Here is a 27,753-nt window from a genome sequence, read left to right on the forward strand (position 1 = left end):
TTTCTGATGTAATCATCAAAGCACTCCACTTCTAATTATGATTTCTCTACTCTATTTTAGTCCTGTATCTGGAAAAAAAAAGTTTTTCCTCAATTCTTTTTCCAGATAATTCAAACTTGGGACATCCCAAAATACTTCTAATTCTCTCAAGGGTAACTCTCCATTGAGATGAGGACCAATGAGGTCATTTCCCTCTGAACTTTCAATTTCCTTTACAGCTTTGCAGATTCATTGTTTTGATTCCACCCTCCATGGAGTTAAATAACCATGTCAATATAGCAGTAAAGTTCTCTTCCATTCATATGGGAGAGCTCTTAATCAGCCTTACCTCTCCCAATCCCCTCTTCTTTCAAAAACTCAAATGTAAAACAGAGTCAGTTTCCAAAGAAACTGTCTTTCCCACTTCCCATCCAGCTTGGTTACTCTAATTATGCATGATATCTGTCAGGTCTGGAGCAGATAGATCAACATCCTGAGGATACTGAGTGGGTAGGTGGGGAAGAATTTGCTTTTATTTTCTTTTTGTGGAGGGAGAATGGCTTTGTAGACACATACTGTATTCACTCATTTACTCAAGCCCTTTTCAAAGGATTTTCTTGGCAACTGGTTGAGAAGACATACGTTCTCACCTTGCTCAGATAAGCAAAGGAAGTAATCTACAGAGGATGGACAGTGAGTTCCATGGATTGCTCTGTTTGGGTCCAGACAAGATGTATTAATTAATTATTAATTCATTATAATTCATTAATTATAAATCAGTTTATATTGCCATTCATTCACAAGGTGACTCTAGACAACAAATACAACTGAAGCATAACAATAAGGAATAAAATAACTACATAGTAAAACTACATAGTAAAAACAGAGAAACCAAGAAAGGCAATTGAGAATAACTCATCAACAATAAATTAACAGCATCTCAGCAGCTTGACCAACCTCCCTTTGTCCATACTGTATTCTGCCCACTGATTGGGACATAACATAGCAAGGTACAGCTCAGGATATTTATGACTGCTCAATCCAATTGATCCTAATTACTCCTTTGAGGAGCACTTAGAGATATTCATGCAGAAAGAGATGAATGCTTTGTTTTTAGACTACCTTAGAGATAAAGCGTTCTTATACCCAAGTAGCTATTTAAAAAAAAAATGAAAACATTCACCACTACAAAAGAATAAGATGTAAATCGCAATTTATTTTCCACAGCAAAAATATAACCATTACGTATGTTACGTGTAAATATATATATATATATATAAAAGCATTTACTTTTGTTCAAGTAAACTCCAAAGTATGTCAAGCACTTTAGTAAAACAGAATATATAACTGATCTTGAACTCCCTCATTATGAGTCAATGTGAGAACTACATTTCAGTAAGGTCATCTTTAGCAGTTTTGGGAGCTGCAAAAAATTGGTTCATATTTTGAACTGAAACTACCATATTTGCCAATTCGCTACCTATGGTACGTAACTCCTGTGCCACACTGCAGAAGTCCCCTCTCAGTCCACAAACTGCATTTTTTATTTCCTCCAAAATGGTCGTGTTTTTTTCCTCAGCACTCAGAGGAAAAAGATCAGTGGCAGGAGGAAGATTTGTGGCAGGAGGTATAACAGGCTTAGGTCCAGAAAGGACTTCCTCCACTAAATTGTCTGCCCAACTTTCACCAGAAGCACGACACGTTCTGCTCCTAAAGCTATCATTTTTCTCAACAGAACATTTGGAATTATCAGGCAGTAAGCTTAAAATGCTAGCATTGTCATCTACATCAGACACTGGGCAAGGAGAAAAGGAATGTGCAATCCGTTCCTTGAGATCTTTAAAGAAGATAGAAGGTAATCCATGTGGTGAAGACATACATGAAGGGCCATGGGGCGCAATGGAATGGGGCTGAGGGGTGTTGTTTGGTACCGCTGACTCTGGGGATGACATGGAGAAAGTAGAAAAGGACGAAGTTGTTCCAATGGAGCTGGCAGAATCTAAAAAATATATACATATATATATATATATGAAAAAAAAGATCATTCACTGTTTGCTCAAACTATGTATTTGTATTTAATACTCCTTTATGCTTCGGTAATTTTAACTTTAAGCATCTTAGTTTACAATACACTATGTTAAATAAGTAACACATTTAAGTTGAAACAATGGAATAAGGGGTTTAAAATATTAAGATTTTAATATTTTTTTTATCCTCAATGGATAATCTTGCAGATGCAAAGGGCATATCTATTTGTATTATTGAACACGCAGGTTGAAGAAACTTCCTGGGAATTTCTTTTGAAAGAGCAATAAATTAGCAGTAATATGCCTGGAAGTGACCAGGCTCTGCATCCATTCCTACTCCCTAGTTTAAATCCTTCTAGCATTCATATGCAAAGGTGCACATAGGTGATTTTAGAGTTTGGATTTAATGAATTGGGGGGGGCACTTTAAGATGGCTTTGAATATTAGTTCAGTTGTGAAGTGCACAATACTCCTCTCCTCCTTACATCCTCCTCCAAGTGCTGTACAATGCTTTACAACTTATTGCTTTATCAAAAGACAGATAAATAATTGTTGCCAACCCTGGTTGGTTGGTTGGTTGGTTGGTTGGTTGGTTTGTCTGCCTATCTACCTACCCACCCATCATGTTTTAAATCAGGATAGCAATCAAGACTATAGAAGTCTAATTTCTGCCATGCTATTGCTAAACACTTTGATGCAGGAATAACAGCACCTTATTGCTGTAAAATGGAAAATGAATAATTAAAAAGTAAAAGCAATAAAAATAAATATCTGAAACCACATAGATGGCAGCCGCCTTATTATAAAATATTATAAAATAATAGTAATGTTATAGCAAGAAATAGGACCCATAGTGTTCATATTAGACCAGGTATTGATATCATGCCTGCTTGCTGCTATCCATATCATCTGACACTCTCTCAGTGACCATTTTGGTCCCTTGGGCTGCAAATTCCTGTACACTAGTTAGAGCTGGAAATGGTTCACAGTGGTGAAGGACCAGGCCTGGTTATACAGAATAGAAATCAGCTATATGAATCAGCCCTAAGATTCATGTGCCACAGCTGACTGAAATGTAGAACAATAATGGACAAAATAATAATTTTTAAGTAAGGATATTGATAAAATTATTTTTAAAATAATTAAAGAATTACTGATTTGAATCACAGTGCTTTCACCACTTCCTCTTTCTCTGATTAAGTCAATGATGTGGAAGCCTGAGATCAGAAGTGCTGTCCAGTCAACATGTAAGGGAAGATATTCAAGACCCCTACTCAACAGGGCAAGTAAGAATGCTCCAAAGGCAGCATAGTTAGCTTACTAATATTTGATGTAAATGAAGAAATACATTATTATCATTTAAATAATTTATTCCACCAAAGAAATTCAGAATCTAAAAGTACTTAAGTGTTTCACTGTTCCTTGCACTAAAAGAAACTATTTTCCATTTTTTCAAGATCTGTGAACATTATTCTTTTAGAATAAGCATCACCGACACTTAAACTTTAAAAAAATACTGTTAAAATGCAGACTTTATCCTCTTAGTTTGAATTAGTATCACTGCATGATTTTCTAAAAAGTCTGAAAAGATTATTACTATTTGACCAAAATATAACATACAGTGCATATCCCTGCACAGCATTGGCAAATTAGGAAACCACCTTAATGGCATTAAATTGTGTGTATGTGTATGTGTGTCTGTTATTTATCATATCCAGCATGGGAAAAGAAACAAGTTTACTGAACATGTGATGTTAAGAAGCATTGGTTATAAAAATCTACTTTTTAGAATTCAGGTCTTTTGTTTAGTATCTGAAATTCTGCCAGAATTTCCCCATTCACATGTGGGGAAATAAGAGATTCAAGTCTACTGGAATTAAACAAGCAAATTGTTTAAAAGTAATTGTAAGATGTTTTTGTATGGTAGAGTCCTTTGGGTTTGATCCAGGCTGAAATCTCAATGAGCTGTAAAACTCAACCGGCGAGGGCAGGGGCGGGGAGGGCAGAATCACTGCCTCTCACTCTGATATGTTTCAGGATAGACTGGGATAAAACTGACTGGGAGGAGTCATGTGTACCATATTGGCCTTCTAATAATAGTTATTATAACAACAGCTGTAACAACTAATATCTAATTTTCTTTGTTAAGCTAAATAAATCTACAGTCTTGTCTACTGCTTTTTATTTTTTGAAAAAATCATGTTTTCTTTGAGATATTATTAGCAGAATACTCAACCATCTATGGAAGATTCTTACCCTATAAACTATTTACAGAGCATTCCGGGTCTGGAGTCAGAGAAGGTTTATTTATTTATTTATTTATTTTATTTCTATCCTGCCTTTATTATTTTTATGAATAACTCAAGGTGGCAAACATACTCCTAATACTCCTTCCTCCTCCTATTTTCTCACAACAGCAACCCTGTGAGGTGGGTTGGGCTGAGAGAGAGTGACCATCTGTATACTGTATATACATTATACCATCTGTATATAATGTATAATATATATATATATATATATATATATATATATATATAATCTGTATATAATGTATATATACATTATTCCATCTGTATATAGGTAGAGGGACACAGCTTCCTTAAACAAGCTACAAGGATGAGGAAAACTACATCTATAAGCTGGGCTGCACAATGAGGGCAGGAAAGCAGGTTTGCTGCCCCCATTACACATATGCAGTATATGATGCAGGATGTTCATACACACATCCATAAATGGGCACCAAACTGCCAAACACAGCCCTAGGTGTTATTAGGCAGTGGGATGAGGCCAAAGGTGAGGCAAGGACATTGAAACAGTAGAAGCATCAATATATGTAACTGAAAATGTAAAAGGAACTTTTCATTAACATTAACATAAGAGTAGCTAAACTGTCTCTTTAGTTTAAGTAGCTTTGCACTCATTGAATTAAACACTTTAATAGGGGAAATGAATATCTTTTAACATATTATTTTATATCTTTTACATGGTTAACTGTTTAGAAAACTGCTTAGATTTTTTTTTTCATAACTTATAGACTAAAGGCCTTACAATCTACAAATGAAATACTGTCTGCAGACAAGAAGACAAATTAAACGTATACATGCATTTAAAATATTGCATAGTTTTGTCCAATAATTGTGGAGACAGAGTTGTACTTGCCTTGAGAGCATGCATGAATTCTGACTGAGAAACTGTTAATTATTCAAGTCATCTGAATGTAAATTCAGTTAAAATGCAGAATTATATTACTGTTTTTCAAGTACTTTTATTATTTAAACAAAGAGACTTTCTACAATCACCATGCCACTTTATTACATATTACATTGGCTGCTACTCCTGTCTAATATTTACTATTATAACTTTAGAAAGGTGCCATTAAACCTCTTCAAATCAGGGTTGACCTCATAGCTATTTCAGTTGAACATACTACTATATACGGGTGGCAAAAATCAAAACAACCACGAAATGGCAACAGAGAGTTAGTTTTCCTTTACAGTATGTCTTTGCTATCACCTAGTGGTTGTCCAGATTTCTGCAGTCCAACTACAGTAGTCTTTGACAGAGAGGCTTTACACTGTGAACACTTACATATTTATTTACAGAATAAATGTAAACTAAGTTATTTAAGTGGAAGTCCTCATAAAGAGCAAATGCAGCTTTTGAGTTTCCTGAATATAAGCAGAATTCCTACCTAAAGCCTGAAGCCATTATCCATCCATCCATCCATCCATCCATCCATCCAATGTATGATGCTGCCCAACTCACCACAGCTTTCATCAACATACATATTAAAGACATAGCCCAACAATAAGCCAATAAATAAATAAAGACAACTATAAGCATGGGAAAACTACTCAAGACTCCTATAAAGGACAGCAGGGTTGGGCTTGTTCAAAGATTTGGGGGATACTATTGGGAGGCTTAGCCTGGCGAAACTTTTCCTATTTTTGATTTAGCAGGAGCTCTCCTGCTACAAAATAATTACAAAACCAAATATATAAGGAGAAATCTAGCTCATGTGTATCCTCATTTATGCCATACAGCTCAAGGAAGATCACATTTTAAAATCTTTTCCATCTGCTACTGCAGATAATAGTGGCTGTCTCCTTGTCTTCTGAACATTTGATTAATATTTTGCATCCAAGAAAAAGCTGATCCCTGACAGCTTGCTTCCATCAAAAGACAAAGAAGCCCAGGTGATGGTGAGGGATGCATATATATATAGAAAGGCATGCATATATATATAGGCTGATATAGAAAGGCATGCATATATACATATATAGGCTGATATATCTGTCTGTCTATCTATCTATCTATCTCAGCCATGCCACTTAGCAACAGAGTAGCCAGTCCCTATTGCAGTTGATAAGTGAGGACTACCTGTATACAAATAGATTACTGTATTATAAAATAACTATCAGAAGAGCTAGGTAGCCAAAGCAATCTTTCAACATGTGTATACAGTGAAAGCCAGCTTTCTAGGTATTATTTAAAAAGCATGATGGTTTTGCAAAACTACAATGCAAGAATGGGAGCCACAGAGCCATAGTTAGACATGGAAATGAGAAACTCACCTGGTCTGGGGGTGGTATGATCACTCAAACCAGCTGCCTCTACAATGCTTGGTGTTAAAAAGTGGAGGTTTCGCAAGCTAGCTACACTAGGCCCATAGTACCGCTGAGAAGCTGGAGAGGTTTTCAGGGTGTTTGTTATAGGGGTTCCTAGAGGATCGAAGGTTTGAAAGGTGGGAGATTTATAAATGGTCTCAACAGAGGCCCTGGTATGACAGCAAGCCAAATCAGACTTGGGGATTTCCTGTTTGTTAATAGCGACAAAATCCTCTGGACTGGATGACCAAAGATCAAGCAAAGTTGTGGCAACTTGATGACTATTTACGCTTGATGGCCTCCTTGGAGGAGATTTCAGCATAACTCTGGAAACAACAGAACTCTTCAATTTTCTGCCTGAATCCCACTTGTGCAAAGGGAGTGGATTTCTTTCTGATGGACTCAAAACAGTACCTGTAATTAGAAGTTAATGGTTAATAATTTTAATTATCATAGTTTCCCTTATTACCAAATTGTGTGACGGTGACTTAAAATAAAACTTAAGAACAACAGAAATAATACAAAACATAATAAAAGTTCATACATGCAGCAGATAAAAATGAAAATGCTTATCCTTCTTCAAGCAGTGATAGTATTTTAAGAATATTTTAAGTAACCAGAAATCGTTCTAATGGCTAAACTATTAGATGAAATATCAAGATTGCAGTAGCTTCTTCAAGGTTTATATCTGATATTATTATTAAATATAACATACAAGAACAGGCATGGATTCAGCTAAAGGGTGTACACTTGTCATGAGTACAAGGGGTGACACAGAAATACACTTATGATATACAGTATATATGGAAAAGGTGAGGAATTGATATAAATCAGTTTCTTTACAAAATTGCAATCACCCTAATTTGGAAGTTAGAACAGAACAAATGTGCAAACTTGAAGGTCATGTTTAAAGGAAAACAGAAACCAGTTATTTTATCTTCAATTTTTAAAGTCTATGATAAATTAGTTTGCCACTTCAAAGGTAAAAGGGCATATACTAATCATTTTGTTATCTAAGTGATCTGTATTATTTTATCATGCTTGCTAGCTATCTATTACTACTTTATTGACATTATAAGGACTGCTAGTCTTGTTATGTCATGGGCAAATGTCTGCATAAGCAGAATGCAGGCAGCAGGTAGGAAAAGGTGAATGTACCATAACCTGATCTCAGGAGGAGTAGGGGCTAAAACTCCTGGATCTAAAATGCTTGACTAGTTCATACATGCACACATTGTTCTACCACAGAGGAAATATCAAGAACAGGAAACGTCAGACTTTTTTTCCCTTTAAGATTTAAGATCTCTTTCTAACACAGAGGGAACAATTGAACAACACCCCCACCAACACAAGCAGGGCAAGCCACTGTATATAAATTGAGAGCAAGGCCCACTCCCTCTTCTCACTGAAGATGTTGCAATGAAACAATGTCTGGCAATGAAACGTCTGCAAGAAAACAACAAGGCTCAGAGAACACCAAGGACTCCACAACTGAATTTTTCTAATGGTCTCCAGGATGCTTTCCCAGGAGCTAAAAGATTGCAGACTTTATCTATAAAATATTTCTGCCACATTGGTCCATTATTTAAGAAATCAAGGTTGACAGAATAACTTTATTAAAACTTCCAAAAGCTACAAAATACCTCTTAATGGAAACTTAATGGAATTCTTTTTCACTTTGGCTATTACATTTTTTTAAAAATGTAAAGAAGGAGGTGGGGGTATTCAGGGCATGATAGAAAAGTTACAGTATAAACCATGGTGTTGAACCATGGTGATTTTAGGAATATAGAAAATGTAATCTTGGAATTATTTTTTAAAAAAATTACAATTCACCAAATTTAATGTATGAGATGGGGTCATGTGCTTTGTGTTTGTGTGTGCACGGGTGTGTGTGTGTGTGTGTGTAATATAATTTTCTAGTGGCTCCAAAATGTTATACTTGGGATCTCAGAGGACATGTTGTCAACAACATTGGTTCTGACATGGCAATTACCCAACCTTCAATGAATCCTTTGGAAACAGTTCTTAAGATATGGGAAGAGATAATTAATTAATTTTATTCATTTTTTTCTCTCTCTCCATATATATAGATGAATACAGTTAAGTAGACAATTCCATATTTGTACCAAATGCATTAAATATTTAGATATGTGCATACCAAAAGATATAACTCAGTAACATGTAATATAAATAAAATATATAAAGAAGTTTCTTCAAATATGGATAGATGGGAGTCATTAAACCTCACCCTTTGAGAAAAAGTGAATGTTCTCACAATGAATATTATTCCCAGATTAATTTATATTCTGAGAAGAATTCCTGTTTAAATATCTGGAAAATATTTTCAGAAAATAAATTATTTGTTTAGAAATTTTTTATGGGGTTGATTCTGAAAATATCTTTACAGAAAATGAAATTATCAATTATCAATTAATGAAGGAGTCGGTTTTCCAAATCTGGAGTTATATCATCAAGCTTACCTATTGTCAACTATTAAATACTGGAAACCAACAACTGGTGTTAACTTTCCAAATTGGGCAATTTTGGAATATACATATATAGCATCTTTGGTTGCATGGACAGTATTAGGATCTAAATACAATAGAACTCTAGTATCCCTGGAAACAATTATGTCAGTCAGAATGTTATGGAATGGAATGTCTAATAAAAAAAAAGATTTGATCCTTTTTCCCATGCAAAAACTTCTATAGCAAGAGTGTCAATGAACCTTAAACTACGACTTATACAGCCAAAAATAATATTTAGAATGTATTGGACTCCATTACATTTGTATAGAAAAGGATTGTCTAAGACAACATTCTGTTGGAGATGTAATAAAGACAATGCTTCTTTAAAACACATGTTTTTACGATGTCCTATACTTATTAAGTTTTGGGAGAAAGTAGTGGACCATATAAATCTGACTGTGTGACAAAAGCTAAGATTTTCAGAGGATAATTTTCTTTTGAATTATATATCTAGTATATGGAACTTGACAACTGGACAACGTAATTGCCCTTACTGTGGCTAAAAGACTGATACTGCAGCATTGGAAAGATAAATGTATGGCCCCATTTACTCAATGGATTAAAGACCTGATTGTGCTTGCCACTTATGAGCAGATTGCCTATAGACATAGACTTTGTATGGAATAGTATAATGAAATACGGGACTCATTTATACAAATTACAGTAGGTTAAAAAAATGATTGTCATATAAATGTATTAGAAATATATATGTCCTTTAATAATATTTCTATTGGATAAGTATACATAGAATTGTAGCTGGTTACTGCTATAATGACATATTATACTACTGTATGTTTCTTTTTTTTCTTCCTCTCTATGACAATGTATGTATCTCCATCAGTATTATCATTGTGTTTTCTTTTTTTATTATTATTATTATTAAAAAGCAATAGGAAATAAATTAAAAAGCAGACAATTCTACCATTACAGTAAACTATGTCTTATAATTATGCCCAATGATCTGCTGTAAATTTTTGCCCCTGGAAAATTAATTTGACCTGGAGATACCTTGTTATTTTAAAGCTAGCTTCATGTGATGACTTATAACCAATCAGTGGAACTACACTTATATATCTGTCATTATGAGCTGTAATAATACTGTATTCAAATCTTTCTTGCTTAAACTGAACATTGATTTAGTGAATATAATACAGGCTTTAAAGGCTATCTGTCCTATTTAAATGCTAATCATCTAGGAGAGGTTTTCTTCCCAGAAATCGGTATGCCAGTTTTATTCAAAAACTTGTTACAAAGTACAAATTTCAGACAGATAAAAGAATCCTCAGAGTGATAAGGAACAAGGACATCTGAGAGCACTTTATTTATTTATTTACAGTCCAAGACCAAGTCACAGAATTTAAAGCACACCATTGATATACATATAAGTATAGGTAAAGGTAAAGGTTTCCCTTGACGTAAAGTCCAGTCGAGTCCGACTCTAGGGGGCGGTGCTCATCTCCGTTTCTAAGCCTTGGAGCCGGCGTTGTCATAGACACTTCCGGGACATGTGGCCAGCATGACGACTCGGAACGCCGTTACCTTCCCGCCAAAGCGGTACCTATTGATCTACTCACATTTGCATGTTTTTGAACTGCTAGGTGAGCAGGAGCTGGGACGAGCAACGGGAGCTCACCCCACCGCACGGTTTCGAACCGCCGACCTTCCGATCGACAGCTCAGCGGTTTAACCCGCAGCGCCACCGCGTCCCTCACATATAAGTATACTTGTACATATATAAGTACACACACACACACACACACTTAAAAGGGAGAAACCCTATAAAGTTAACATTGCATAGAAGGGACCAAACGGTTTCTATAAGCTAAGGCTATAAATAAATTTTTTGTTACTGCCTTCAAAACACCCAAGTACTGGTCATTTAATAAGAACACCTCAGTCTCCTTGTCATGAGTGGAGTTTATCAGACTCAAGATATATTATATTAGCTTTGATTGCTAGTGTGAGTACAGTGAGCACTTTAAAAGGATGTGCAAAACAGACTCAGCCTCTATATTCAAGCAGATACATACCCAATCTTCATATGGAAGGTTGGCATATCAACCAGCTCTCACCCTCATATGGAGAGCATCTATACGAGTTAGGGAGAAGACCCTTCTATGTGGGGTATAGAGAATCTTATAGAAGTAATTGGGGAGTGTCCAAGGGGAGAAAGCAAGGGAAGAAAGCAATTTGTCTGTATGAGAGATGAAAAAGTTTGGCTCTTTCCACCTGAATGTCTAAGTCCTATACCCTCTGCTTAAGTTTTTTCTAGGCCTATAGCAAGCAGGGCTGGTATTTACAGTCCACACTGTCTCAGATCTTGGCCTATTTGTTTTTTCAGAGTAGATTGATGTATATCTTATAGAAAAGATGTACCAATGAGGTTCCCCAAATGATTTGTTTTGCCCAGAATCTTAGACAATATAATCTTTCCAGGGCTTCAGATGAGATGCAACCTAGCTCTAATCTTGTAATGGCATTAGAAGTCAAGTATGGGATGTACTGTATACTATTGATTTAAATAATTTTGTTTGTATACATTCAAGGATTCAGAATTTTTTGTAAATACACATCTGAGATCCATATGGCAGCATTCCAAGGACTTTGGTCTTCAATAGTTTAATTGCTGGAGGGACAAAGTTGTTCCCCCCACCAAACTAGTAAATGTATTGATCCCTGGAGATACTTTCTAAGCTTTCATAGCTAACTCTCTTATTTGATGACCCCAGAATGTGGAGGATTAGAAGGGAACACCTAGGTATTTAAACGATTTCACCTATTCAATTAGTCTGCCATTAACTGACCAGCTTTATTTATTTATTTATCAAATTTATATGGCCGCCCATCTCACAAGAAGTGACTCAGGATGGCATACAGCAAAAAAGTATAAAAACAATAACATGCCAAACACAGTCATATTTTAAAAGTTTAAACACAGAGACACACACAAGCACACACACACACACACAAGATTTGATCAGCAACAAAGCCACCTCATGATCTCACTGGTCCCCTGAGATGCCTGATGACAAAATAAGGAGGGATGGAGCTGACCTCACTTTGGGAAGGGGGGAGAATGTTCCATTAGGTGGGCGCCATGGCAGAGAAGGCCTACTTCCTCGGACCCAAGTGTCGTTCCCTGGGAGTCAGGACCCACAGCATGCCTCTCTTGCTGGATCTGATAGGATGAGATGTAAAACCAGCACTTTGAATTGGACCCAGAAGCAGACTGGCAACCAATGCAGCTCGTGGAGCAGAGGCATAACATGTGTTGTTTTAGAAGCACACATAACTGCCTGAACCACTGTATTTTGCACCAGGTGAAGCTTCTGGATACTCTTCAAGGGCAGCCCCATGTAGAATGCATTACAGTAATCCAATCAGGAGGTGACTAGAGCATGAGTAACTGAGCAGAGCCCCCCAATCCAGGAACAAGTATAACTGGTGCACAACACAAGGCTGTGCAAAGGTCCTCCTAGCCACAACTGCCACTTACTCTTCAAGCAGGAGTCATGAGTCCAGGAGGACCCCCAGATTGCACACCGGGTCTGTCTGGGGCTGTACAACCCCATCCAGCACCAAAGATGGCGTAGTCCTAAAACTGGCAGGCCCCTAAACCCAAAGCCACTCAGTCTTGCTGGGGTTCAGCTGAAGCCTGTTGTTCCCCATCCAGACCCTCACAGCCTCCAAACCAGGATTTCTCAGCCAGGGTTCCATGGAACCCTAGGTTTCTGTAAGAGGTCACTAGGGGTTCCCTGAGAGATCACAATTCATTTTAAAAAATATTTCAAATTTGAGCAACTTCACATTAAAGAGGCAAGTTTCATTCTTTATTTTTAGTTTAAGAACACAGTTAATGCATATATATAGGCCTACACATGAAACGAACATAATAATTTTCTAACTTCTGGCCTATAGATGAGCCTGAAAGTGCAGGGGTTCCCCAAGGCCTGAAAAAAAATGTAAAGGTTCCTCCAGGGTCAAAAGGTTGAGAAAGGCTGCTCCAGACACCAAGATAAGACATCCACAGCATTGCTTAATTTGCCAGGGGCAGAGAAGTTTAATTGGGTATCATCAGCTTAATGGATTCAGAGTATTTCTGGAAAAAAACAGAACTTTCATTTTTTGGTAGTTTATTTCTAGGTGTTCTATATCACAGCATCTTGAAAGCTCCTTGAGACCTTTACTCCTGTTTTTGAAACTGAGATAATAACTGCATCATCCACATACAGAAGAATGGGGATTGGACAATGGTTGAGGGGTGGAGGATGGAAATCTGGATTGGCAAAGGCTTTAACAATATTGTTAATGTAAAGATTAAACAATAGAGGGCTGCTAATATACATCCTTGCTTAATCCCTTTATGGGTGGGGATCGGCTCCGTCAGATCACCAGAATTATTGCCTTTAACCTTGGTAGTGGTGTCACAGTTTAACTGTATAATCAAATTAAGACCACAACAATCCAGTGTTGAATTAGTTTCCTCCAAAGTTTTTATTGGGGAATGGAGTCAAAGGCTGGCTTTAAGTTGATAAAAGCAGCAAAAAGAGCTCCATTCAGAAGTTTATAATATTTCTCTGCCAATGATATAACATTAGGCATTGATTTATTGTAGAATGTCCCTCTCTAAATTCTGTCTGTTCTGGCACTATAATGTTCTCGGAATACATCCAGTCCTGTAATTTGTGGCAAAGAAATCTAGCATAAACTTTACTAATTACAGAGAGAAGACTAAATGGGTGGTATTTGGCAGGATCTCATTTGTCTCCTTTGTTATATCTTGGGAGAGTGATGGAATTGAGCCACTTTTTAAGAATTAGCATAGAGGAATTTATAGTAGTGACAGGAGAAGCTAGCACTGAAGCCCACAAGAGCACAGTATTGAGAAGGGAGAAAAGTACCAAGAACCATATACCGTACTCCATTTTCTACCTAAGCTTCAGGTTTCAAAAGGCTATATTTGAGAGGCAAACAAGACTAATTGAGTTGATAGGGGAAAGCTCAACTATTTCTTGCTGACTTCTTGACCTGAAGATCAGGAAAGAGCCAATACTAAGATACAATTACCATTTCAATAAGATTCTTGTGTTCCACTTCCTGAAAACATTCGGTTTTGACATAGCATGCAATGAGTCTTACCACATGTGCAGAAAAACCTGTGTCTACCATTCAACAGAGACCCAGCAGTCTCAAGCTGCCATATGCAATCCCACAGGGGCACATGTGAAATAGCAAAAAAACAAATAACAAAAATAAATGGAAAAGAGGTCCTTTCCAATTGCCACTTTGCTCTGGAGGAAGAAATGTGTCAATGCACATGTTTACCTCTCTTCCTACACTTTTTTTGTTTTGGTTTTTTTAATTTGTGGGATTGACTCCCCACCACAACATCTGCCTCCCAGACTACAGGTTGCAAATGGCAGTAGGTAAGAGTGTTGCAAAGGAAAAGCGAACCCTCAGTTAGGGGTGGCTTGCAAACTCAACCGGTAAATAGTATAAGCAGGGCTCATTATGTTACTTAAGGAAGTATGAAAGAGAACTGCATTTTTGAGTTTTCTTCTTTTCCACTAATCTCAGAAGGAAGTACTGAAATCTTTATCAGTTCCTTGTCTTCCCTGAAGAGACCAAGAGGAAAGTTAATATACCATGCATATTTTAGCAATGCAAAATAAAAGCTTCATTTTCTGAGTATTCAAAGGAGGAAAATCAGGAATTATGCTAGCTTCTTGTCTTTCCCATTGGGCTTATAACTGGATCTTTAATTAGACTTGGCATATCTGACACTTGCTTCTAATGAATTACACTTAGAGAAATCAAACTTTTGTGACCTAAATCTGTTATATGTGAATCAGTTCGGAATAAGCCTACCCCCTCTTGAACCAAACCAATTAAAGAAAGGCTGCTACCTCTCTAAGTAATTGGTTCTATTAAACTGCTCTTATTGTTAGGAAGCCATAATGTTATACTTTATTCACTTTATTCATTTTTATATAGATACCTTGATTGTGCATTTGGTTATTTTTACTCTATCTTATCTTGCTATATGCTAGTCATTGACCGAAGTAAAATTCCTTTCTTGTTTGGAAGTTTTTAACCAACATTCAACATATGAATATTATTGAGTCAGAATTTTTCTTCTTTTTCTTCAGACTTGATTCCTGACAACTACATGGACAAGTCCCTGCAGTTTTCTTGGCAGCGTTTTCAGATGTGTCTTCCCATTGCCTTCTCCCTTGTGCTAAGACAGAGTGGCCACCCCCTGGTCAACCAACTAACTAATGTGCTTAAAACAGAACTGGAACTCAGGTTTCCACACTTCCAGTCTTAACCACTTAACCTTAACCACTAGGGCAAACTGGCTCACTAAGTCAGAAATACTTATTTTAAGTTTAATTTTACTTTCTAAATAATGGATGATTTAGTTACATTAAAGATATAAGATATAGAGGAATATATGAAAAATGCCACCCTGGTATAATCTGACCTTTCTGAGTACAATGTTCATATGTGAACAGATCGCCACAACCACCGCAATCTATAGGGTAGGAATTCATTGTGCACTTTTCATACCGTGAAGCATACACTCTTTGTTCAGTTCTTATATATATGCTGCCTCTATGGATTGTGAGGAAGGGGAAGGATAAGGCATTGTCAAGCCAATTGGAAAATCTTTCATATGCAACTTCTTCATCTGCATAAAGTAAGGTTGTACTCCCATTCATTCATTCATTCATTTGAATAATTTTAATAGTCTTTCATCTCACAGTAGTGACTCTGGGCAATGCACAAAGATTAAAAACCCAAGAGTTGCAAACACTAGCCCATGACACCCAAGGTGGATAATACATACCAATCATAAAATCACATCAACAACAGAGCTTGCCTAACTTCCTGACCCAGATGCCTGGGGAAACAAGGCTGATAGGCTGGAGCTATCTGGATATCCAGGGTGATGCTGTTCCACAAGGCAGGTGCTGCCACTGAGAAGACACAACTCATGGGTCCACCAAGATGACATGGTTTAACAGAGGGGATTTGGGGCACACCCCCTCTGCTAGATGTGGGGGATGAGCAGAAACAATGGAAGAAAGGTGGCCCCGCCAAATAGCATTGCCCAACGCCATGTAGGGCTTTATAAAGTTGTTCAGATTCACTTGGAGTTGGAATCTGGCTACACAGGTGAGATTATTCAACAGATAATCCAACAAATACCTAGAATAATCCTCACAGCAGCCCTGCAGGTATTTGTGAGTTCCTTTTAAGTCGTGACATAACTTTCTTAAAGCTTCTGATTATCATTAACTTTTCTCTATATTGAGTTCACATTTTATGTTTGGCTTATAGTGTACATGATTTAAAAAAAAAACTCTAATGGTAAATTATCTCAAAATAGTCTGATGCATTTCCAGTCTTTTAGCTGCTTCCCTTGTACAATTCTTTCCAAGGAGAGCTTGTTTTAAAACAGGTAAGATGAATATTCCTGGATTACTACTTCTTTTTTCTTACCTGCTTTAAATGTGTACTATTATTTAAACATACTCTTTCAAGAAAGATGCAAATTCATTGACATTGTTAAATTGTCTTGAACATATCTTTTTTAACAAAACAGCAAGACAGTTATGATCTGGGCTTATTGCTGCTTGCAATTCCTAATTCTGAATTCCTTTCTTCTTTCAACAAAGATATGCCTGACCTATCTTAAAAAAATACTGTTTTTATTTTTTAAAAAAGATATATCTAGCCTACAGATAAAAGTTTTCACAATTTGAAACAGAGTTTGGAAAGTCTGTACAGAGTAAACCAGTAATCTTCTTTAGATAAGTGAATATTTATTTATTTATTTCTCACATTTCTTCACTGCCCATCTCGCCAAGCGACTCTGGGCAGTTTACAATTCAGTTAAAATAACATGAGATTAAAATCATAAAAACAAGTGCACCATAAAAATATAAATATAAAATCCCGGATGGACAAACAATCTCCATAAAATTCCTCAGGGCCACATCATGGTGCCAATCACCACTGTGATTGACTATTCCCCCCTCCCCTCCCCAAGCAAGGTGGCAAGTCAGGTTTTCACTCCCTTTTTTATATAATGTTATATGAAATTTTAATCCTATTCTTATGGAAAAGAAACAGAGTTATACAATGGGGTCTTATCCCCTTATGGGTTGAATTAGATCTGCCATCACCTGGATTTTGTTGTATTTTATACTGGTATTTATTGCTTATTGATACTATTTATGATTTTATTGAATTTTAACTGTTTTTATTGTGAAGTGCCCAGGGTCCCATTATAAATAAATAAATACAGTGAGATGGTACTGGCCTATATTCATCAATGTTTCATAGTATAAGAGAAAGAAATGTTCTCCTCCACACCACAATTTTTTTTCAACTGAACATGCAACTACTATTACTCACAGTAACAATGTACTCAGAACATCCTAATAGTTTTTTGTTCAGAAGCTGCGTTTCCCTGAAAGCATGCATAGACATTTGATTGTCATACTATTATTATTCTTTGAGAAATGCAGCATGGATCTTTACACAAAAACATCAGTGATATAGAATACCTGCCCAATAAAAATGGCTAGCGTGGCTTCCTCTTGAGACATAAGAAAACATGGACTTCCAGTGGGGACATGGCAGACTGAACAGCTGTGCCCACAGGTTAGCAGGCAGAACTGACAACATGGTAGTTTTTGGGGCTCAGACAGGTTGGAAAACACCTGGAATCACCCCATCTGTCCTCTGGACGGCTACTTGCAGCCAGAAGATCGCAAACAGTGTTCGTGTTCAACTGGTAAGAGCAGCTGGGAGGCTGGGATGTCACCATTTCCAAGCCATGCTATAGCCTTAAAGGGACACTAAGTCTGGCCATCCCATTTCTAAATCACCCAATTTATATTTCGTTTAAGTACACATACCCTAAGAGAGGCTTTCTACAGCAAGGAGAAGCAGGTTCTCTTGGTGCTTATCGTTATTTTTGGGATCAATTTTTTTTAAAAATCTTTTTAAGTTTTGGACTTGGTTTTCCATCCAAATATTGAGGATTGAGGGTAAATAATTGTCTCCCTGTTGTTATTTTTGTACTAAATTTGAAGATATTAGCATTTACTACACGTTGAATTGGCTGTTTTGAACTTTCAGTTTTCTTCCTCTACTTTCCTTCAGGAATTGTCTGCATATCTCACTTTTGCTTATGTAAACACACTTTAGAATTCTTTCATATCTTTGACTTTCGCTGGTTAAGCTCCTAGGGGGCGCCATAATCTACTGCTTGAGACATGGAGGATTTTAAACAGACTTTCTCTGACTTCCAACAAGATTTGAAACAGATTCTTTCTGATTCCTACCAAGCTTTTATGCAAGGCATTCAGGACATTGTGGAAAATATGAGGTCTAAAATGTGTCATCTGGTTGGGGATGTTGTGTATGAAACTGAGGAATTTAACAGTGATAGAAATGTGTTTTCTAAGAGTGAGATTGGGACTTCTGTTGAAATGCTGGATAAAGATTGGATAGTCGAGTTGAAGAAATTAAAGGGAGAGATTGAGTTGCAAGCCATAAGTGAAATTGATCTTCTGATGGAACGCCATGGAAAAGAAGGGGTTATTACGTATGGGAGGTCTCCTGAAGAGATGTCAGAGTTTTTGAGGGGGGCAGTTGGGCTGTTCGATTTTTTTAAGAAAAAAGCTCTGTGCGAATTGTGGGGATATGTAAATGCTCTGGTTTATTTTGAAGTGGGATAAGGGTTTAAGAATATTTATCTGGATTGCTTTTAGGGTTTGGATGATTTCATTTATCTTGAACTATTTGGATTAAGATTATTAAGGTATAATAAAAATAATAATAAATGTCTGGTTTGGGGTTTAATGATTAAGATTATTAAAATTGTTGTATTATCAAGTACAATGGCAGACAATTTATATGTTTTTTTAGTTTGATCTGTATTATAGTAGACAGGAATGTATAGAATAGTTGTTGTTTATTCGTTTAGTCGCTTCCGACTCTTCGTGACTTCATGGACCAGCCCACGCCAGAGCTTCCTGTCGGTCGTCAACACCCCCAGCTCCCCCAGGGACGAGTCCGTCACCTCTAGAATATCATCCATCCATCTTGCCCTTGGTCGGCCCCTCTTCCTTTTGCCTTCCACTCTCCCTAGCATCAGCATCTTCTCCAGGGTGTCCTGTCTTCTCATGATGTGGCCAAAGTATTTCAGTTTTGCCTTTAATATCATTCCCTCAAGTGAGCAGTCTGGCTTTATTTCCTGGAGGATGGACTGGTTGGATCTTCTTGCAGTCCAAGGCACTCTCAGAATTTTCCTCCAACACCACAGTTCAAAAGCATCGATCTTCCTTCGCTCAGCCTTCCTTATGGTCCAGCTCTCGCAGCCATATGTTACTACAGGGAACACCATTGCTTTAACTATGCGGGCCTTTGTTGTCAGTGTGATGTCTCTGCTCTTAACTATTTTATCGAGATTTGTCATTGCTCTTCTTCCAAGGATTAAGCGTCTTCTGATTTCCTGACTGCAGTCAGCATCTGCAGTAATCTTTGCACCTAGGAATACAAAGTCTTTCACTGCTTCTACATTTTCTCCCTCTATTTGCCAGTTATCAATCAAGCTGGTTGCCATAATCTTGGTTTTTTTGAGGTTTAGCTGCAAACCAGCTTTTGCACTTTCTTCTTTCACCTTCATCATAAGGCTCCTCAGTTCCTCTTCACTTTCAGCCATCAAAGTGGTATCATCTGCATATCTGAGATTGTTAATGTTTCTTCCAGAGATTTTAACTCCAGCCTTGGATTCCTCAAGGCCAGCTTGTCGCATGATGTGTTCTGCATACAAGTTGAATAGGTAGGGTGAGAGTATACAGCCCTGCCGTACTCCTTTCCCAATCTTAAACCAGTCTGTTGTTCCGTGGTCTGTTCTTACTGTTGCTACTTGGTCGTTATACAGATTCTTCAGGAGGCATACAAGATGACTTGGTATCCCCATACCACTAAGAACTTGCCACAATTTGTTATGGTCCACACAGTCAAAGGCTTTAGAATAGTCAATAAAACAGAAATAGATGTTTTTCTGAAACTCCCTGGCTTTTTCCATTATCCAGCGGATATTGGCAATTTGGTCTCTAGTTCCTCTGCCTTTTCTAAACCCAGCTTGTACGTCTGGCAATTCTCGCTCCATGAACTGCTGAAGTCTACCTTGCAGGATCTTGAGCATTACCTTACTGGCATGTGAAATGAGTGCCACTGTTCGATAGTTTGAACATTCTTTAGTGTTTCCCTTTTTTGGTATGGGGATATAAGTTGATTTTTTCCAGTCTGATGGCCATTCTTGTGTTTTCCAAATTTGCTGGCATATAGCATGCATTACCTTGACAGCATCATCTTGCAAGATTTTGAACAGTTCAGCTGGGATGCCATCGTCTCCTGTTGCCTTGTTATTAGCAATGCTTCTTAAGGCCCACTCAACCTCACTCTTCAGGATGTCTGGCTCTAGCTCACCGACCACACTGTCAAAGCTATCCCCGATATTGTTATCCTTCCTATACAGGTCTTCTGTATATTCTTGCCACCTTTTCTTGATCTCTTCTTCTTCTGTTAGGTCCTTGCCATCTTTGTTTTTGATCATACCCATTTTGGCCTGGAATTTACCTCCAATGTTTCTAATTTTCTGGAAGAGGTCTCTTGTCCTTCCTATTCTATTGTCTTCTTCCACTTCCGCGCATTGCTTGTTTAAAAATAATTCCTTATCTCTTCTGGCTAACCTCTGGAATTTTGCATTTAATTGGGCATATCTCCCCCTATCACTGTTGCCTTTTGCTTTCCTTCTTTCTTGGGCTACTTCTAGTGTCTCAGCAGACAGCCATTTTGCCTTCTTGGTTTTCTCTTTCTTTGGGATGTATTTTGTTGCCGCCTCCTGAACAATGCTGCCAACTTCTGTCCAGAGTTCTTCCAGGACCCTATCTACTAAGTCCAGTCCCTTAAATCTATTCTTCACCTCCACTGCATATTCCTTAGGAATATTAGTGAGCTCATATCTAGCTGATCTGTGGGTCTTCCCTAATCTCTTGAGTCTGATCCTAAATTGTGCAAGAAGAAGTTCGTGATCTGAACTACAGTCAGCTCCAGGCCTTGTTTTTACCGACTGTACAGATGTCCGCCACCTTTGGCTGCAAAGGATGTAATCAATCTGATTTCGGTGTTGTCCATCTGGTGAAGTTCATGTATAAAGCCGTCTCTTAGGTTGTTGGAAGAGAGTGTTTGTTATGCAGAGTGAATTGTCTTGGCAAAATTCTATCAGCCTGTGTCCTGCTTCATTTTGTTCTCCCAGGCCATACTTACCTGTAATTCGAGGTGTCATTTGACTGCCCACCTTAGCATTCCAGTCTCCTGTGATGAAAATAACATCTCTTTTAGGTGTGTTGTCCAGTAGGTGCTGCAGATCCTCATAGAACTGCTCTACTTCAGCTTCTTCAGCATTTGTGGTTGGGGCGTATATTTGGATCACTGTGATGTTAGATGGCTTGCCCTGAATTCGAATTGAGATCATTCTATCATTTTTTGGGTTGTATCCAAGCACTGCTTTAGCCACTTTACTATTAATTATGAAGGCTACTCCATTTCTTCTGTGGTCCTCTTGTCCGCAGTAGTAGATCTGGTGGTCATTTGATGTGAAGTGGCCCATTCCAGTCCATTTCAGTTCACTGACGCCCAGAATGTCTATCCTTAATCTTGACATCTCACCAATAACCACATCCAATTTGCCCTGGCTCATAGATCTTACATTCCAGGTTCCGATGGTGTGTTGATCCTTAGAACATCGGATTCGCCGTTCACCACCAGCACCGTCGGCCGCTAGCCGTCCTTTCGGCTTTGAGCTAGCTGCGTCATCACGTCTGGGGCTAGTTGAGCTCATCCTCTGTTCCTCCGCAGTAGCATTTTGACCATCTTCCGACCTGGGGGTCTCATCTTCCGATGGTATACCGACATATCTCTGGTTGTACTGATCCATTTAGTTTTCACGGCAAGAATACTGAGGTGGGTTGCCATTACCTTCCCCAGGGATCGCATTTAGTCTGACCTCTCTGTCATGACCTTCCCGTCTTGGGTGGCCCTTCACGGTTTAGCTCATGGCATCATTGAGGTGCTCAAGCTCCAGCACCACGACAAGGTAACGATCCTTTGCTGAAGTAGAATAGTAGTAGGAAGGAAATAAATAAATATTATCTTTGAGGGGGGAGTTGATTAGGAGGTTTATATTTTTTTCTTTTAATATACAGCGAGGGAGCAACTGTATTTAGTGATTTTTATAATGTGCCAATGGAATGATTTATAGAAATAATGTGATTTTGGTTTAATATAAAGTAAGGGATTGATTATGGAATATTCTTGTATATCCTTGCTGTTAAAAGTCGGAAGTCACCTCTTTTTGTAATTTTGAAAATTTTTCTCTTGTGTTTCTACACTTTTTTTCTTTTTTTCTTTGTAGTTTTTTGTTTTTCTGTAGCTTTTATCTTTGCTTGAAACTTAATAAAATTCTTATAAAAAAAGAGACATAAGAAAATCTCACTGACATTGAAGGGTCTAGTGAGGTAACAATGTGTTGTTCTTGCTAAGTTTTGCTATTGAGGTGAATGACTATATTGGCATATAATGTTTATGGTATTACGCTGATTTAAATGGTTCTGTTGTTTTAAGTGAATCTTTTCTTGGGATGAAAAGATGCCATGTAAATTTAGTATACAGGCACTGCAGCTAGATGCAGGTTTAAATTCAGAACTAATCTTGTAAATGGAAATGAATATAGCAGCCTTGGCATTTTTTTTCTCCTGCATCAGAGAGGCTGTCTCTCAAAGGTCTATAGAAGACATCATTCACTATGTTTACAATTTTCTATCATTACTTTTCTAATTTATTTTAACCTTTTCCTTATGCTACACAATACCAGGGCCGTAACTAGGGGGGGGGCAACTGGGGCATGTGCCCTGGGCGCCGTGCTGGTGGGGTGCCAAAATGAGTGCTGGGGGGGCACCAAAATGAGTGCTGGGGGGGCGCCAAAATGGGCACGGTATCCATGTTTGCCCTGGGTGACACAGACCCTAGTTGTGGCCCTGCACAATACTGTCACTTTCTAGAAGAGAACCATCCTGATATTACATAGTTTCTCTCTAAGATGTGTACTAAATTATATTCAGACACAAGCCACCAGAAGCACTTGCATTAGGTTTAAGCAGAACATGCAAAGACATATTTGCAGATGTGGGAATAGACAAAGCCCAGCTGAAAGTTCAATTTTCAATATAAATTGACTTAATTTTGAGCAGATCTGGTCCTGAAATAACTCAGTTTTAATTTAGGCTACAAATTTGTATGTGATTATCATTTTGACAAGATAACTACAGAAAAATATGCAGTAAAACCCATTACTTTCCAACTGTATGCTGCTTGAGTGTTTGCTATTGTATTCACAGCAGTGAGGAGATGAACATTTGGTTCCCAGTCCATATGCTGACTGCACTTCAGAATGATGAATTTATGCTCTATTTCACATTGATTTATATATATCTATTTCTATCACCCACAGATTTTTTTTTATGGACAGTTCAGATCTATGGTCGAATATCCTTTGTCTCCTAGGACATAAGATCTGATATGAAAATAAAATTATCTCTTTTGAATTCACCTTCCCAACAGTTTATTTCCCTATTAATAACATCACACAGATGAAGTCCTACCTGGGTTTTTTGTTGTTGTTTCTATGGCAACCATTTTTGAAGGCACAGAATGTGCCAAGCTAAGCTAATGATCATCGAAACATTTTCAAGCATTAAATTCCATTAGTCATTTATGTATGCTGTAAATAAACAGTCTATTGCTAGCTTTTGGATGACCTCAAGCCTTCTGTACAACATGGATTGACTGTAGAACTTCAAAGCCAAATATATAGTATTAAAAGCATTTTTATCTAATGCAGTTTGAGCCTACCATATATTTCTGTGTGGTTAAGTATGAGGCAGGGATCAGGGGAAAACAGGTTCAAGCTGTCATGCAACCATGGAATTCACCTGTGATTTGGACCAATCTCTTTCCCTCAACAAAACCTAACTCGTTGGGTTGCATCTGAGAGAATAAACTAAGAAGTTACCTCATGTGAGCTTCTTTAGGGAAAATGAGGAGATAGATGTAATGCATTAATAAATCATTTACTCTCAATTGGCTTATTTACTACTGAATATGTGATTTAGTACAAATTAAGTTTATTTTCTACATACTTGTATTCCAGGAGTTATTAGCAGCTGCCTTTGTACCTTTTGCCAATTCCTCTTTACAGACAGTAGCTGGAAATGTTGACTGCACAGCCTCAGGACAGGATTCATCCTCGCTAAAGATGATCAAGTCCTGATACAGACAAAAAATGGCAATTAGTCTTGGAAAAGTTAGAAAGCATATTGGAAGAATGTACAAAAGAGAAATATTTTGCAGCATTTACCCAAATGGGCAGAAAACACTGCATTATATATGAATCAAAATTAGGGTTTCATACAAAGATCTGCTTCAGCTTTGCTACATGATACCTGTTTTCAGATATAGATATTTCTATCACTGAATGATATTATTTATTGAAAAATAGGTCCACAGATGTAAAATACTTGTTCTGAACATATTTTATTTATTTTTAAGTACCCTTCAGGCAAAAGTGACTTCCAAATGAAAATTAATTTGAAACAGATAGCAGGTTTCCAAGTTCTTCCTTACACAACATCATTTGGTTATTCCAGAAATGCAACAGCCTCCCCTCTGAAATCTGGATGGCCCTGGTCCTGTGAGCCTTCTGGAAGACTGGCTTTTATTATTGCTTTTAATTGTATTTTTCTGTTCTGTTTTTATACTCATTTGTGCTAGCCACCCAGAATTATTCACTTAAATTAGGCAGCCATATAAATTTTCTAATTAAATATATACATTTTAGAATAACTAAACTACACATTTCCTGCTTGAGAATGCTTATCTTAGATTTTCTCACCCCCTAAATAAAATGTTTAATTTTGGCAATCTCTGTAGCTTCAAGCCCTCAGACTGCTCTCATGTAATCTATTCTACTCTACTCTACTCTACACCATCAGAATTTTATGAAGCTCCAGTGTGTCACTACAGGTAGTCCTCACTTAACAACCATTCATTTAGTGATGGTTCAGACTTACGATGGTGCTGGAAAAAATAACTTACAACTGGTCCTCATACTTACGACCGTTGTGGCATCCCACAGTCACATGATCACAATTTGGCCACTTGGCAACCAGTTCACATTTATGACCATCGCAGCATCCCATGGTGATGTGATCACCATTTTCTACCTACCCAGCCAGGTTCTGGCAAGCAAAATCAATGCGGTTGCATGATTCACTTAATGACCTCATGGTTCACTTAACACCCATGGTGATTCTCTTAATGGCTGCTGCAAAAAAGGTCATAAAATTGGGTTGGATTCACTTAATGACCGCTTTGCTTAGCAACTGAAATTCCAGTCCCAATTGTGATTGTTAAGTGAGGACTATCTGTATAATACAAGTCATGATGGTTGCAGCCCACCATACATTCATTTGTATACAAATCTTAATTTCATTAATCTGAAAGAAACAAAATCTGAGAAAGAAACATTAATAACCTGCCCTATGCTGATTACACTACTATTCATTACTACTACTGATTACATAGCTGAAAATGCAAAGTATCTGCAAGCTCTAGTAATAAAAGTTAAGGAGCAAAGTGAAAAAAATTGAACTAAAATTAAATATAAAGAAGACCAAACTAATGCCAACAGGTAGAACAACCACTCTTACAATTGGCAATGAAGATATTGAAGTGGTGGAGAGCTGTTGCCTTTTAGGATCAACCATTAACAGTAAAGGAACAAGCAGTCAAGAAATACACCACAGGCTAACACTTGGTAGAGCAGCCATGAAGGCCTTGGAACATTTTCTATGGTTCATAAAAACTCACATCCTCAAATGTTGCACAACTGAGATAGATTTTTTTTTTCATTTCAAGCAGAAGATATTTAAAATTCTTTTTACTCTTTGTAAGAAAATCAAAAGTTACAGAAGTAAGATGAAGACCGTAGTGCAAACTGTTTAGCAAACTGTTTCAAACAGTGGTTGGAACAGTTTTCTGTAGTAGAAAAACAACAGGTGTTAGAAGCAGTGCTCAGTCTGGTACAGAAAACACTTTAACCACACATGTAGTTATGGGGAAATTGTATTCAGCTCTTTTTAAACCACAACTTTTGAAGCAATCCCAGAGGCATAAATAGAGAGCAGACAGGAGAAACAGCTACCTTGGGACCTGTAGCATAAGGGGCCTGCTACAAGGCATCCCCCTTGCCATCTGCCCTGCGCATTCAACAAACCTGATTGCACAGGTAGGACCAAAGATCTGGGCTGTAAACATCCAGATGATTACTACAGGACAGAGAGAATTTTCTGTATTTTTTTGCAGCCATCATGCAAATTTTTGCAACTCAGGCATGGTAGTCCAAGCATAGGTCCCCAGTAGGAATCTTGTAAGAAGAGCAGAAGGGACGGAGGGAGCGAAATGCTGCTGCCACTGCTGTACTACATCCTCCCTTGCTGTGCTCCCAAATCAGTCATTGCCTCAGCAGCAATACCATGAGCTGGAAGCAGGCAGGCCCACAATTAGGGGGCCTGTGTCACCCGGGGCAAACATGGATTCTGTGCCCCCCCCCCCGTGGGTTGGTGAGGGAGGTGTTAGCAAGTTTTATTCTATTATACATTAAATTAATAAAACATTCAGTATACAAATACTATTTTGTCATGTCATTTTGGTGCCCCCCCAGTGCGGCGCCCAGGGCACATGCCCCGCTTGCCCCCCCCCCAGTTGTGGCCCTAGAAGCAGGGCCCTCAGAGTCATATCCTATCAGAAAAACTCTTTAACTCTTTGCTGCATCTAGTAATAACCTATGTTTTTGTGTATTCTTTTGGGAGATATTTCTGAGAGAAGAGGCTGAGAGTGCTGTATGCACAGATAGCTTACTCTGAATGGGAGAGTGAGAGGAAATCCCCCCAAGTCTATTGGTATAGCAGGAAGAGGGAGAGACTGCTGGTGACTGAGGAAATGAGAAGACACCTTGATGGGTCTCAGGTCCACTGAGGCTGCAGCATGGAAGAAGTGGCCAAGTGACCCTCCTTTTCCCTTTCTCTTACCTGAGAAGCCAATTGGGGGAGGGGGGTGTTGAGTGATTTGCCTGGGAACCCAAAGAGATCTACTACCTACAGAGCAATGCAAAACAACATTGGTCTGCCTTTAGCATATATCAGTCAAGTTCACCAATCACAAATACAACAGTTTGCCATTCGAGAATTTGAACCAAATGAAGTATTTTAACTTATAAAGTGGATTATCAAAATGGAGTGGAAAGGCAACCCACACTTTCTACTTTAAAAATAAACTAGAAGAAGTTGATATCAGTTTTTATGTAGCCATAATTCCAATTTGACATATGGATGCTGGTATAAAGTTATCAATTTAACAACTGTAATGTGTTAAAAACCGAAAGTCTCAACAAACAATGGGTTTTTA

The 27,753-nt window shown here is 37.8% G+C and overlaps 1 protein-coding gene across 1 annotated transcript in view; it reads right to left on the reverse strand.

Moving 5' to 3' along the window:
- Positions 1-1,248: 1,248 nt before the first annotated feature.
- ENTHD1 (ENTH domain containing 1) overlaps positions 1,249-27,753 on the reverse strand; it is a 53,021-nt gene continuing 26,516 nt past the window's right edge. Inside the window, exons 5-7 of the mRNA XM_063308828.1 lie at positions 24,465-24,555; positions 6,581-7,027; positions 1,249-1,978 (exon numbers count right to left, since the gene is read on the reverse strand). Coding sequence (XP_063164898.1) covers positions 1,365-1,978; positions 6,581-7,027; positions 24,465-24,555 — 1,152 coding nt within the window. The 3' untranslated portion in view covers positions 1,249-1,364. The remainder of the gene's footprint in view (positions 1,979-6,580; positions 7,028-24,464; positions 24,556-27,753) is intronic.

Source organism: Candoia aspera, chromosome 7, assembly GCF_035149785.1.
Source record: "Candoia aspera isolate rCanAsp1 chromosome 7, rCanAsp1.hap2, whole genome shotgun sequence".
NCBI lineage: Eukaryota > Metazoa > Chordata > Lepidosauria > Squamata > Boidae > Candoia > Candoia aspera.